This window comes from Henckelia pumila, chromosome 3 (genome assembly GCF_033568475.1).
Source record: "Henckelia pumila isolate YLH828 chromosome 3, ASM3356847v2, whole genome shotgun sequence".
Lineage (NCBI taxonomy): Eukaryota > Viridiplantae > Streptophyta > Magnoliopsida > Lamiales > Gesneriaceae > Henckelia > Henckelia pumila.
The window spans coordinates 190,419,223-190,434,438 of record NC_133122.1 but is presented as its reverse complement, the minus strand read 5'-3'; the positions used below and the strand labels follow the sequence as shown (position 1 = coordinate 190,434,438).

The following is a 15,216-nucleotide window of genomic DNA, read 5'->3' as shown; positions in this document are numbered from 1 at the left end:
TTCTTAAATATTATTCTAAAAAATGAGGACAACTTGGTAACAGAGCATGATCCCGGGATAAGCGTCACTCTCACTACGCAAATCTCATACAAATTCACCGCAAAATTTGTAAGTTTTTATGTTAAGATTATATTTTAGGTTATATTATTTCTTTGAGGTTATTATTATTTTAAAGTTGAAAGGTAATGGTTTAGGGTTCGATTCTTTCCAAAACCTTCTTTCACTTTTTATTTTTATTTTTATTTTTATATGTTTTCACTTTAGCATCTTTATGAATTTTAAACCCTTTTACCATTTTTTTAATTTAAAAACTTAGCACCTTATATTTTAAACATCTTACAACTTTTTAATTTTTTTATTTAAAAATTTACCATATTTTATTTAAAATAATTAAATACGATTAATTTATTAATTTCTTATTTTACTCAACTTCAATACACATCTTGCTCGATTTTTCACATATTTGAAGTGATTTTAAGGTTTGAGCTTTTGGGATTTTTGGTAGGTGATGATCTCATTGTTTTTAAACCAAATTTGATAATTTTTGGTTTTTTTAACATCAAAATTTGGTTATGTAATTTCATTTGGTTTCGTAAGTTCTTTAATCTATTTCGTTATGTTTTTGTTTTGTTCTATATATGATTATTTTATTTCTTTATACCGCATTGATTTTGAATCTTATGAAATTACTTGCAAGTTGCGATAGTTTTTTTCTAATTGAAAAACTTACTCATCGACCTGAACTAAAAACAAAGTAATGTCTATTTATACGTGCAAAATAAAAAAAAAATAATAAAAGCTTAATTCATTGAATGAATGACGTTACATATTACTTTTTTATTGTTATTATTTTGCTAATATATAGAATGAAACATCTCTGTGAATTGAGATTGTTTCTCTCGCTTAGCATTTTTTATTGGTTACAGATTAAAAGAAAAATTATAAAATATAAAAAGACAACAAACTCTGATATATACAACGATATATTTTGATATATAATCGATAATATCTTTTAAAAACATTTGGTTTTCCACTTTTGAGAAAAAAAAAATTAATATTAACTTTATGTATTATGTATATTTATTTTTTAAAAAATTATATTAATGTTATTGAAAGTTATAAAAACATATAATAATTATTTTCGTCATTTTGTACGCAAACGCAGCCACCCGAACATGAAATCCTGGATCCGCCCCATGCGCCCTGAAATTCAAGTAATCAACCTGACCACATGCATGACATGTCTGATTTATTTAAAGATTAAGAGTTGAAATTTTTGTTTGTTAGATTAAATTATAATATTTATAACATGTTTTATTTTGAGATTTTTGTTTGTTAGATTAAATTATAATATTTATAACATGTTTTATTTTGAGATTTTAAAATTTTAGAAGACGATGTTTGGATTCATTCAAGTGAAGAGATACCCGAACACAGTAAGCCGTTTAAAATGTATCTTATTTATTTTTATAGACTTGTGGGTTATATGGAGAGATATATTTATTTTATTTTAAGGAGTGGACTGAACCTTAGAATTAAATTATGGATTAGACTATATATATATTTGGGTCGGGCTTAGAAGTTAATTAAAAGAAAGAAAAAGAAAAGTGCGTCATATATACATTTGCATGCAATTAATTCGAATACTCCAGCATAACTAAAAATCCATGCATGCAAGTTTTATATAACATAAATACATAAATCATAATCCATCGTCAAAACCCATACAGTCGTCTACAGTTTCAAAACCATGCAAATCAAATAAAATAAATAGTATTCATGTGCGAAATAAATAATAATGTATTAAAAATCACATAATAAGTCGTATCATAACATTGCAATGTTCACGAGTGCTAGCTGCCCTGGATGCTCAGACGTCCTCACCATCAGTAGGGACCACATCCTCAACACTATTTTCGAACTCACCTGCACACCATTTAAATATAATGAGCCTAAAGGCTCAGCATGTTCCATCCAGTAATAGAAAATACCATATAATAAAATCGCACACAAGCACATATCATAATAAAATATCTTGAGGTGTCTTATGCATGCATGCTCGTAAAAACGTGTAATGCTGAGTCGTAAACATAATCATAATCATAATCATAATCGTAATCATAATCATAATCTTAATACATAACATAAATACGACATGTCATAATCGTAAAATAATCAATGTGAGCCATATCAGTGATGTGTGACCATAAACATTAGCGATTGATCAATCTAAAAACCATCGTACGTGGCGGTGAGGTTTACCAATCCTTAAACCGTGGATTCCCTTCGCCTCTATGCTGCCACTTCATCAGCCCTTACCGTCGAATCCATAAGCCATGAACATAAGTGGAAAGGTCATCGGGCCCGATATCCCGACTTCCAATCCCATGAGTTGCCACAATTACATCAAATTCCCAAAAATATTTTCTTTATCTGCCCTTAATCGTTTCATAAAATAAATGCATGAATCATGAGCTTAAAAAAATCATTTTCATTATCGTTAAAAATTTGCCCGTAAATATATATTTAATTTATTATTCATTAAAATCATACTTATATAAAAATAATACATATATATATTAAATATATATTTAAGGATTATTTTACTTGCCACGGACCCGTTGGAGTTGCTGCCCCCTAACTTAAGCTCATTAACCTAGACTGGCCCATCAATAACTTAGCCCAACACAAATAGGCCCAATAGCTCTCATGGGTCACAAGACCCATGACAAGCTAATGGGTTCACTTAAATTACTAACTTAAGCCCATTAGTGCATATTAATCACTCAAGCTCATTAACATTTAATTAAAACATTTAGGCCTCTAATCGAATTACCCGAGCCCAAAATAAAATAATCGGGACCCAAACCCACATGATATGACCCAAATAACATTCTGACCCGACCCGGACACACCTGCCAAAGCCCTGACCGAGCTGCCCAAAAATTGAAAACCCTAGCTCTCTTCTCCTTCAACCTGCGCAGCCCCCTTTCCATCCCATTGGCGCCCTGCTCTGGCCACCACTGGTTGGAGCCCTGACTGCAGGACCACCCCAGGGTCCTATCGGTCCCTCCTGGACCAGTCCATGGCCTAAACCATGCAGTGCATGGCTCGACCGTGGCCTTCTTCACCTAAAACCTGCGCACGACCATGGGTTACTTACCCATGCGGCCGTCCAGGCCAATGCTCGGCCACCACCAGGCCGAGCCCCCTTGAACCCTGACCTTAAGGAACCCTCACTTGTCCCTTGAACCGTGTTGCAGCCCCTCAAACAGCCCTTGGACAGAAAACTTACAAACCAAGCCAGCATGTGTAAATCATGAACATGATGCATGAATTCATGTATTTTCGTGTTTTAAACCACATACAATGCAAAGAATGGATAAAAACATGCCTTTGCATTTCTAACGCACAAAAAACTTATACGGTTGTGTAGATCGCGGCACAGGACAAAAGACACCAACCCTCTTGAATTTTCTTCAAAATTTCGTGTGGTGTGTGTGTATATGGTGAGAGGCGGCCAATTCTTCTGATCTCTCCTCAGGTTTACGTAAATATTGGGTAAGGGAGGAATGAAAGTAGTTCTATGTATTTGTTTGTGTAATTAACGGGCTTGGACCTTTTTATTAAAACACTTAATATCTGCGAGGCCAGTAACCAGCATCTAACACACAAATAAAGTGTTAAAAGTCGGGATTAAAAAAGCTCGAATAAATTTTCACACCCATTTTTGTTCTTCCGAATATGTTGACTTAATTATTATCTTCTTATTTCAGATATCCAAAGCAGTTATTATAATGTTCATTTAACTCATTTTTTGCCTATCCTAACTACCAAAACAAGTTTTGCCTTCTTCCATGTGTCAGTTGTCACATATTCAGCCCAAGAAGTTTTTTCATAAAATGTTAGCCGAGGAAAAAAAAAGGTGAAAGATGTATAGATATATCATATATGTGCGTGCATAAAGAGAAAAGGCTCACCAACAAAATATTCAGGAACAAACTACATTGCATCGAGGACTCTAATCCCTGCACCCTTGTCCCATTCCTCTGGTGAGGCAGCATCTGCCATAATCTTTTCCTGTCCACGCCAAAGTATCTGAATCATAACATATTATGTTAATCCAATAGCCAGCATAAATTACAGTAATTATTTAGCAATGAAATTGTCAGCATCCCACCTTATCTATTACTCCAAATTCTTTAGCTTTAGTAGCATCCATATAAAACGGTCTTCTCATCACATTAAATACAGTTTCTTCTGACTGGTTGCAAAACAGATGATGCATTGATTCATTTTTGCTGGCATCATTCCATCAGAAACGAAAATAAAATTTCCTGTGTCAACTTACATTTCCAGTGTGCTTAGCTATGAGGCTAACAAGAGTGTCCCTGTTTATTATCACCTAAACAAGAAATTCAGTAAATCGCTTTCAGAGAAAAATTGGATTGTATCTACTGTTGCATATAATAGAGAAACAGTGTTAATTTCACAGGATTTAAATATTGAGAAATAAAAGTAGATAGACAATACTTGAAGTCTGGAAGCAGTGATTAAATATTTTTAATATTTTATGAGCCCTTGTATTACCGAACCAAAAGTGGTCCACAAATGCAATTAACTAAAAGAGCCAAAAATAATTTGGAAAGCATATATACGTTCATAATCGGGAGTTAATACCAAAAACCTTATTTCAGGAAAATTACTTCACTGCAACTGGAAATTGTTCATGGTACAATGTTATCCTAAGATTTTTCAACATGAAAATTGAGGACAGAGCTCAAGTTACCTCTTTTGCACGAATGATAACATCACTGGCTGGCATTAATCCAGCTGAAGGAACACGAGGTTGTTGAATCATAGCTGAAACAGAATAATTATCCCATGAACACATTACAACGAGGCAAAATATAAATTCACTTCACGAGCTCAATTTTACAACAAACCTTTAGAATGTGGCATCATAAAGCGTTTGCCTTTGGTTCCAGCAGCAAGTAAAAGGCAGGCATGACCTATAGAAGCTCCAACACCAACCGTGTGGATCTGCATTCAAGATTAGAACTTAAGGGGATTGTGGAACACAAAGTAAATGCTAAATATCGTCTAAAGGAAGTTAAAAGCACACAAATATGCATATTTGAAACAAGGCAAAGGAACTAATGTCACACACCAGATTTTATCATATGACTAGAACAACATGTTTTTCTTTGCAAAAAAATCTCCAAAAGAGCAATGAAATTGAATTTAACACCCACACACCAAAAAATAAATTTCCTAATCACGATGTTAAAAAGCTACTCCTGGGAGCAGGAGCATGATTTGCAAAACAGACTAATATTCACAGCCAGAGCTAGGAAAACAAGTACAAAAACATAAACCGCCCCTTCTACTTGTATCACAATCTTACAATTAACAGCTGATTCACAGATCCTCAAAAAACAAGATATGCAATCTGGAACAGAAGTCAATATAATCAACCTTTTTACATAACAAGACCTTTTTACGTAACAATTTCTGTACCACCTCACACAAACACTCCACGAGTTATGCATGATTAATTTTGTATTTTCAAATTTTGTTACTTAAGCAGCTGAATCGTGATTGCGGGGACTAATGACAATAACAAGAGACTGCACGATAATAGCCGAAAAAAGATATTGTCAGAAAGATGTCAAGAGATACTGTTGGATAACACAAGGAAGATTTTTTTAATATAATAAATTAGGAATGTATATTATTGCCTTCCTAGCACAAAACCCTGCACCTAATTATCACATCAATTATCAAGGATATCTTCATAAACAAATACAGTTTATTGTACGACTCAGAATTTGAATGATACTTTAATGGCCTCCCTAATCAAATAGTATAAATAGCAAACATCCTATTTAATAAGCTCTCTTGGAAAATATATGAGGAGAAAAAGATACTCTTACTTCTGTGAATGAGTTCAAGGGACTCTTATAGTTAAGAGCAATTACAATATAAAGGCTAACAAATTAGGGTTGAATATCTCCCTTATTTACAAGATTTACTACCTAAAAATACAAAGGAAAAGATCCTAAGTTATTAATCTGGGTTTGAACCTTAGAGGTGTGCTAAATAACCTGGAAGCCTTTTATATAGACAAGGCAACCCTCAACTCTTGAGCTAGCTTTTAAGGTGAGTTAGGTCCAAGTCAATTTATAACATGGTATCAGAGCACAGGCCCTCCGTGTGTGTTGGATCGCCCATAATTGGGCTGCCTATAGTTAGGTCACCCGTTAATATCTCCACGCTCCAGATAGATGTTCATTCCTGGGCATGTGGGTAGTGTGTTGAAATATTGTCCCACATCGTTAGAATAGAATTCATGGGAGCCCTTAATATAGATAAGGGCAAACCTTCTATCTTGAGCTAGCTTTTGAGTTGAGTTAGATCCAAGTCAATTTCTAACAAGGTGTGGGCCTGGAGGGTCTTACTGGTGACAAATTCTTGGTCAGTTCTCATTGTGGGTTTCGGCCTTGGAGGGTTCTTTCTCTGTTTATTGCGGGCTTTAGTGTTGAGCAATGGTTAAGGTCGGTGTTGTGGCTTCTCAGTCGATGAGAGATTTCATAAACATTCCTATTGTGCACCGGGAGGATAAATTCAAGATCGAACAAAATCTTTTTCAGATAACATTGTGCAGTCGGGGGAACTCAGTTAGAAGTAATGAAAGAATCGCGAATGCAATTTTTGGAGATGGATTTTCGAGGAGTTAGTTGGGTGTGCTCAAGCCTCAAAGCTTTCGGATCTTATCAAAGAACCTAATTCAGACCCAAATTCCAGTCGCGTAGGGGACAATTTTGTACTAACCACGCATAAATTTGGGAACAAGAATGGAGGCTTTCTGGAGTTAAAGAAGCTTCAACAAGAAGGTTTCAGGCATCGTGTTTTCAAGCATCATATTGTCACATCGAGTAAGTTCAGCTTGTTCGGGGTGGAAAAGAATGGCGATTCATCCATCTAAATTGCTAGGAAGATCCAAAGAAGCTTCTTTCAGTAGCAGTACCTTTCCAAAGAATTATCCAAGTTCGATCAAGCCCAATGTTCGATTTTTAAGAAGAATGAGACGGTGATTACAGAACGTGTAGAAAATCTAAGCAGGTTTCAAGTTAAGGACTGGAAGTGGAACGAAGCACTCATTATTACGAAGGTAATCATCAACATCTCTTGGGAAAGGGTGATGTCAGTTTTGGGCAAGACAGTGAAAAACGGGTTGAGATCTTCCCTTTTCAAGCAAATAACGCAATGTGGTAGCCGAACGAGGAAAATAAAGTGTTCTACATGAGGTTGAAAAGGTGTTTATTAGAGATGAGAGTTTCATTGAATTTTGAAAGATGGAGTGAAGAAATTAACAATCAGGGGGTGTTGTTTGATTATAGGAACAATTCATCAGGATTTTTGGTTTGCCATGGACGCTTTGGATGATTGATACTTTTAGGGTCAGAGGTGATATAAGTGGGGGTCTTTTGGGAGTTCATCGAGATACTTGTTCGTTAAGGGATCTATTGGCAGCTAAAATCAAAGTCATAGGTCCGGAGGATGGTTTTATCAATAGTTTGTTACATTTTAGTTCATCTTCTGGACCCATTCCAAATCGAATACTGGTGGACCATGTTACGTTGCCACCAAACCCATTTCAAGATAGACGTTCCCTATGTGCAAGTAGTAGGTGGCAAAGCGATTGAGGAGGCCAGTCAGGGGACTTCGAAGGGGGTCAATGAGGCTTTTAGAGAGGAAAGCTTGATGAGGGTGGCTTCGGGAGTTGGCGAACCAAGCGGAGTCAAGCAAGTGAAGGTGGATTGTTCAAAAAGAGTACTTGTGGAGGATAATTTTGGGAGTGTCCAAACGGTTAGCAGCACCGTTTCTCGGAATCAAGCCATAGTTAGGTTTCCACCAAACCCATTTCAAGATAGACATTCCCTGTGTACAGGTAGTAGGCGTTAAAGCGGTTGAGGAGGCCAGTCAGGGGACTTCGAAGGGGGTCAATGAGGCTTTCATAGAGGAAAGCTTGATGAGGGTGGCTTCGGGAGTTGGCGAACCAAGTGGAGTCAAGCAAGTGAAGGTGGATTGTTCAAAAAGAGTACTTGTGGAGGATCATTTTGGGAGTGTCCAAACGGTTAGCAGCACCGTTTCTCGGAATCAAGCCATAGTTAGGTTTCCACCAAACCCATTTCAAGATAGACATTCCCTGTGTACAGGTAGTAGGCGGTAAAGCGGTTGAGGAGGCCAGTCAGGGGACTTCGAAGGGGGTCAATGAGGCTTTAAGAGAGGAAAGCTTGATGAGGGTGGCTTCGGGAGTTGGCGAACCAAGTGGAGTCAAGCAAGTGAAGGTGGATTGTTCAAAAAGAGTACTTGTGGAGGATAATTTTGGGAGTGTCCAAACGATTAGCAGCACCGTTTCTCGGAATCAAGCCATAGTTGAACCTGCAATTTAGGAGGGTAAGATTTGACTGTAAGTCACAATCAAGTCAGGAAAAATTTTAATTCGGCAGTTAGTGGTTCATTTACTTTATTGGGCAGGTCAGAACATTTTCCGGAGGGTTACAAGAACATGCTTTTGAAGAAGATCATACCGAAAGGTCTTGGTGATTTTAGTAGGGGAGTTATCAATGCGGGATCGAGATCGGAAAAGGTTGATGCAGCCAAGTTTAGCATTGGAGAGAAGAGCGTGTTGAATAGAATATCGTCCATCGTATAGAAGATTCTGTGGTTTAGAAAAGACCGGATTTTAGGGATTGGATTAATGTTTTAATTATGCACAGATTTTTTTCCTTTAGTTTTACATTGTACACTCTATTTAAAAGTTTTGTAATCAGTTCTGATATTCAAGGCAGTATTCAACCTTTTCTACTTGGTATCAAAGAGAAAAATCAATCCTTCAATGAGAGGAAAAAGAGAAGCCCAATTCTTCAAAGCCCATCCTTTTCTATCTCGTTTGATGGCCTCCACCACTCATCCCATTGCAATTTTTCAATTGCAACTGCACTGCCTTTGTCGCCCACAGCCTGCATGCCTCATCCCTTCCTGTGGCATTTACCCCTACTCGTCCCTCACCATGTCGGAAACTGTATCTGGGTCTTCATCTTCTTCTGTGCACCAAACAAAAGCCCTCTGAAACTCGAGTACCGTTCTCTGACCAGCACTTGTTCCAAATTTCAACTATTAGACTGAATGAGGAGAATTTCTACTCTGGACTCGATCAGTAAGGATGTATATCTGAGGCAGAGGAAAAATCAGCTACCTGACTGGAGGAAAAAAGGAACCAAAGTTCGCACCTGAGACGCGGAAAATTCGATGGACATGACATGGCTGCTCAATTCAATGACTGAAGACTGTCAATTATATAATTTATATGTGTTATCATACAGCTAAAGAACTTTGGGACAATGTAAACCAGATGTATTCCTATTTGGGAAATCAGACCCAAGTCTATGAACTGACGCTAAAACTTGGACAGTTTCGTCAAGGTGAAGATAATGTCACAAATTATTTTAATTCATTAAAAACTTTGTGGCGAGGTCTTGATGGCAAACACCACAAGAAAATGGTAGAAGACAATCGGAATTTCACATTTCTTATTGGGCTAAATGCTGAATTTAATGAAATGCGAGACAGGATCATTGGACGTCAACCGCTGCCATCAATGGGTGAGGTCTTCTCTGAAGTTTGACGAGAGGAAAGTAGCAGACTTGAGATGCTTGGAAAGAAAACATTGACTGGAGATGTAATAATTGAGACTTCTGCCCTTGTTATATGTAATGTAAGGCAAATGCAGACAAGAAAATACATGAAAAGCTTTCCATTTATTGTGATACCTATGAAAAGCCTCGGCACACTCATGAAACTTGCTGGAAAACTCATGGTAAACCAGCAAATTGAAAAAATAAGCAAAAAGGCATATTCAATCGAAACCCAACAACTCATGAAGCAGTGGTTCATCCCTTCAACAAAGAACAAGTGGATTATCTTCTAAAACCATTGAAATCCAATAATCATCTGGTACTCCTAATGCTTCTTTGGCCAAGACAGGTAACAACCCTAAAGCCTTGACTAGTCGTTCCAAATATCTTGGTGCTCCTTGGATAATTGATTCAGGAGCATCTGATCACATCACAAGTTGTCCCCGTTGTTTTAAAACCTATTAACCTTGTTTTGGTTCCGAAAAGTGAGGATAGCAGATGGGTTTTATTCCTCCATAGCAGGCAAGGATTTAGTTCAGTTGTCCAACGCTATCAGTCTAAAATTTGTTCTTCACTCACTTGTAACCTTTTGTCGGTGAGTAAATTGTTCAAGGACTCTAAGTGCCTTGTTAAGATCGGTCCTATTTCTTTGTCAGAAATAGATAATAGTAACGAATTGTTGTTGAGAAAGTTGGATGATAGCGATAAAGAATGATAACGGTTTTGTCTATGAAGATGAAACTGGAGTGGTGTAGCACAAACGGCGGTTGGTGAAAGTGCATATGCCTTTCGATCTCGAAATGCAACTACTTCAAAAGGAGCATCATCATCCACTTCAACAAAAAGAAAGCAATTTTTGGATCGAACTAGTCTTGTAGATGAAGAGATCAACATTGATGATGAAACTAGAGATCATGACGTAGATTTGGAAAATGAAGATGAAGACACCGATGGATACAAAATCACAAATCAAGCAAGAGATGGAGATCATGACGTAGATTTGGAATATGAAGATGACGATTATTTTGTTATTGATATTTCATCTATCACATCTTCAAAACTTTATTTTATTCTTAGTTTTTTAATAATATTTTGTTTATTGCACTTTTTTCCTTAAAACATGCGCTTTTTTCTTTAAGCCCCAAGAAACTTGACGTTTTTCTGTGGCTGAAGCTTATGACAACTACGATAAAAGGTAACAAATTATGGTTGAATATTTGATAGATTTCTACTCCTCTATTTATAATCTTCACTACCTAAAAATACAAAGGAAAGATCATATAATAACTACAATATTGCAACCAGATTCGAATACGTTGATTGATGGATTTCCAACAAGCTCAAATGTAAATATGTAGCGCAACAAACCAGGTGGTCCATATATGCATGTACAGTAAATAAACCATTCACCCTAACGAACGAGAGGTAGGAAGTCACACAGAAAACCTCACCTCATTCTTCAACTGCATCATAGCATCATATATTGCAAATCCTTCCGACTCCATACCAACCTTGCATTGAAATCATCACATTAGATAACATTAGCCTTTCAACTGGTTCTGAACATGGTGGAACTAGGCTAAGCAAGTTAAACTGTTAAAGGCAGAAAATCAACAAAAGAAAGAATGATAAAAGGAACAATCGGATAACCAAATATAACCAACAAGACTTGACATGAATATTAAAATTTTAAAAAAAATTAAAAAGTAAATTCTAGAATGCAGATATTTATGGCCGTGTCCCTCTATTCCATAGTTGTCAAAAGCGCAAGGCACATTAAAGTGCTCAAGTGTCCTCGGGCTTTAGGCGCAAAGCCGCTTTGCATGCTTTACGGAAGTAAAGAGCAAAAAAAAATATTCTAAAAAATAAAAAAATAAATTCATTTTTACAAAAAAAAATATATGCAACATAAGATATCAAATATTGAAATCATCATAATCTTCTCTTTTAAAATATCAAATAATAAAATGCATAAAGTAAATGAAGAGGTGACACAAAGGCAGTTGTGTTTGTGGGGGGGCAATGTGATGTGGGGGTGAGAATAAATTGCACTTTAAAAGACAACTTCACACCTATCAGATTTTTGTTTAAAAAAAAATAGGCTTTTTTCTCTGAAATGCGTTTCTATGTGAAGCAAAGCGCAAAAAAGAGCACGCTTTATGAAAGGCATGCGCGCTTTGACGCACACTGAAGCACAGGCATTGCGCTTCACTGCGCTTAAAGCGAGCGCTTTTGGCAACTATGCTCTAACCGAACAACAAAAAGCGATGTGTGACCACCACTAGAGATGAAAATAGAGTATGAGTCAAAAATTATTTTCGACGACACGCTTTATGAAAGGCGTGCGCTTTGACGCACACTGAAGCACAGGCATTGCGCTTCGCTGCGCTTAAAGCGAGCGCTTTTGGCAACTATGCTCTAACCGAACAACAAAAAGCGATGTGTGACCACCACTAGAGATGAAAATAGAGTATGAGTCAAAAATTATTTTCGACGAATGAGAAACACGAACAGTAACTTTCTAGAATGTCGAAAGAGAGAGCAAAATTGAAAAACACAAAAGAAACGCAACTGAAAATTAGATGCACAATCACAAAAATAATGAGTGAGATGAAAGAAAGTTAGAATAAGCTGGTGTTGGCATTTCACTGGAGCTCGTTAGTAAGTTGGTCCCACAAATTGGAGCTTAAGCTTCAATCTTTCAGTAATGATCGAGATTGAGATAATGCCTACAATCATTTGGCTAGGATTGAAGTTACTGAACTGAGACCAATACAAAATCGTCTAGCCACAGTTAGAATAATAACATCGATGCAAATCTCTTATACCGTGAGCGGAGCTTAGAAATTCTGGGCGGGTGAGATAGAAACTATAAGGATTATTCGATCGTCAAGTTCAAAACATTCTGATGACAGTAAATTCTCAAGGCTCACCGTTTCACCGTCATCACGAGTAGTTCCAGTGGAGTTTATGTACAGGTAAATAGGCTCTTTAGGATCCATCCATTGAAGGTACATCAGTTCAGCTACAACTAGCTCCGTAACAGCCGGAACCAACTGAAAATTTAAATTATTACTTAAAAATTGAGTGAAATCAGAAACTGCTTCCATCCTAAGAAAAGTTGAGATAAAAAATTTCAACTGTCTTGTGTAGTCAAACAACATAAAGTTGTGTAATGATAACATACAAATACAAAGGTTCGGTTTGAAGATATACTTTAAAAACGTTTTTAGTGTTTTATAAATGAAAAAAACTTAAAGTGTGTTTGGATAAAATTTTTGTAAAATGTTTTTGAAAACTATTTTGTAAAAAGTGTTCTCCATGTATAGTTTTTTAAAAACAATTGAAAAGTGTTTTAGATCTTTTTAGCATGGAACCATGGATGACAAAAATGAACAACATGAATTTTGAAATGTTAAAATGTTTTTTATAGAATTGTCCAAACACATATTTATGTCCAAACACATATTTATTCTTAAAACAAATTTAAAAACATTTTATAAAAAGTTTTTAAAAAACACTTTTATAAAAACGTTTTATAAGTATATGTCCAAACGGAACCACAATATTTCTAAAAATATTTGTTCTAGATAAGATATGGATTGGTAGAATTCATCGAAAAAACCCATATAATACAATATAAAAGTTAACCATAATTAAAAATTATGAACAATAACTTTTACAAGGTGGTTATATTAAAACTACAAATGCCGAAAAATAATATGTATGTGTTGCGGGACTTCTCCAACCACCTCCGTTTTCATGTGTGTTTCGGGTGGGTGGGGAATAAATGTTTCTAACCCAGAAGGGCAGGTGAAAGCTGAATAAGAACCCAGGTCAGGCAGGGAGCTTCTTCGCAACAAAACATAATTTCGCCATATTAACTTAACCTGTTTAGTATTGAGCCAGCAAAATTATCAGAAGGTAGAGAATAGTAATCATATCACTCCAGAAAATCACAATCACCCCATAAAGCATGGCCAAGAAAAGCTATACTGCTGATTTGGGTCATCATACATAGTGGATGTCTCATGTGTGTGACAACAAAGAAACCTTTTGTCCTAATTCTGTCAGTTCTTTCGTGATCTATAACAAGTTGCCAGTTCAAATTCAGATAGACCATCGCAAAGAGGAAAGGTGATCCACCAACCGGCATGCCAATATATACAATCCTTCCATGGAGCAACAATGAAGGCAAGTCAGGTGGAGGTCTTCTTGGCCTATGCTCATTGTACGAAACGGACCTCTCCACCTATTTCAAGTAACAAGATGATTGCAGGTGAAAAAAGTGCAGTATCAAGCAATAGTTTATTACCCTTTAAAAATACGCCGATGATATAAAATCAAAAATAAATCAATGATTTCTTTTTAATCATGTTCAAAATCATAAACTCTTGCTTTCACATGGGGCGTGATTCCAATTGATTCCCAACAATGGAGTGGTCAAATTCCCTATTTTCTACTATATGAAATTTCTAGGCAGATGCTCTTACTAGTTACCAAGCGATTCCATGAGTTTGAGTAAAGAGGACGTATTAAGACATTTTGAACAGGGGCCACATTAGGCATGCTTAGTGCCAGACTTCGATTTAGTCATATTAATTAATTTCATAAATCTTCAGTAACTCTACAATTAAATGCCACAACAGACTTCTATAAAATCTTTACACGTGAACTTCAATCCTTGTCAATATCTCTGAAATGTTCAGGGTCAATCCATTAAAAGAATACTCAACTTACTTGAATCGTTCAGCACTATACACAAGACATTAAAAAGCGCAACAATGTACGTGCAATATTACAAAGCTTTAAACAATGGGGTCCGTGGAAATAAATGAGAAGCAGGGAGCGTACCTGGGCAGGTGTAGCCATGAGCTTTGGAGAGTCAAAAATGTCCAAGAACGGGGGCGTATCGGAGTCTCTAGGCCTATTGAGTAGGGTTTCGGGAGAAGCAGCAGCCACAGAAGCAAGCTGGGATAGGAAGGGGTCCTTAGGGTTCACCGGAGGCAAGCGAATCTTGGAGGCACTGATTGCCCTGAAACGACACCGTTTGAGAGACGGTGAACAGGTAAAGGAGGAAGCCATTGGAGCTCCCAAACAGTTGGCCATGGATTGAGCGAGAAACGAAAACACCGCGTCTTTGGAAGAATTGGGGGACAGATTAGAGGGAAAATAGGGATATAGACCTGGGCATGTTTTTTATTCAATAGATAGAACTCTGATGTTTTCTCTCCTCCTCCTCCTTCTTTCACGTATCTGCGTTGTTGTTTTTTTTTTTCTATCTTCTTTTCTCCCTCTCCTCTCTCCTTCCTAATTTTCCCTCTTTTTTTTTTTTTTTTTTTTTTAAATTCACCAAGCGGTTGACCGTCTTTTCTGCCCAAGCGGTCGACCAAGACTTGGGCTCGGTTCACTGCCCAAGCGGTCGACCGGGCTTGGTCGATCGCCTTGACAGCTTGATCGATCGCTTGGGTCGAGCTTGGGTCGACCAAGCCTGGGTTGACCCAAACCTGGG

General features: G+C 36.8%; 1 protein-coding gene across 2 annotated transcripts; it reads right to left on the bottom strand.

Moving 5' to 3' along the window:
- Nucleotides 1–1,664: 1,664 nt before the first annotated feature.
- Nucleotides 1,665–15,009, bottom strand: LOC140890939 (ATP-dependent Clp protease proteolytic subunit-related protein 3, chloroplastic). Of its 2 annotated transcripts, none has more exons than XM_073299117.1 (10): nucleotides 14,559–15,009; nucleotides 13,855–13,956; nucleotides 12,638–12,760; nucleotides 11,156–11,215; nucleotides 4,947–5,043; nucleotides 4,790–4,863; nucleotides 4,352–4,405; nucleotides 4,181–4,264; nucleotides 3,981–4,080; nucleotides 1,665–1,926 (listed from the first exon to the last, which is right to left on the bottom strand). In XM_073299117.1, the coding sequence occupies exons 1-9, from the start codon at nucleotides 14,811–14,813 to the stop codon at nucleotides 4,003–4,005; spliced, it is 927 nt and encodes a 308-aa protein (XP_073155218.1). In that variant the 5' UTR covers nucleotides 14,814–15,009; the 3' UTR covers nucleotides 1,665–1,926; nucleotides 3,981–4,002. The 2 variants fall into 2 exon arrangements, with proteins under 2 accessions (XP_073155218.1, XP_073155217.1); XM_073299116.1 differs by having other exon boundaries at nucleotides 3,981–4,098; nucleotides 14,559–15,007.
- Nucleotides 15,010–15,216: the final 207 nt, after the last annotated feature.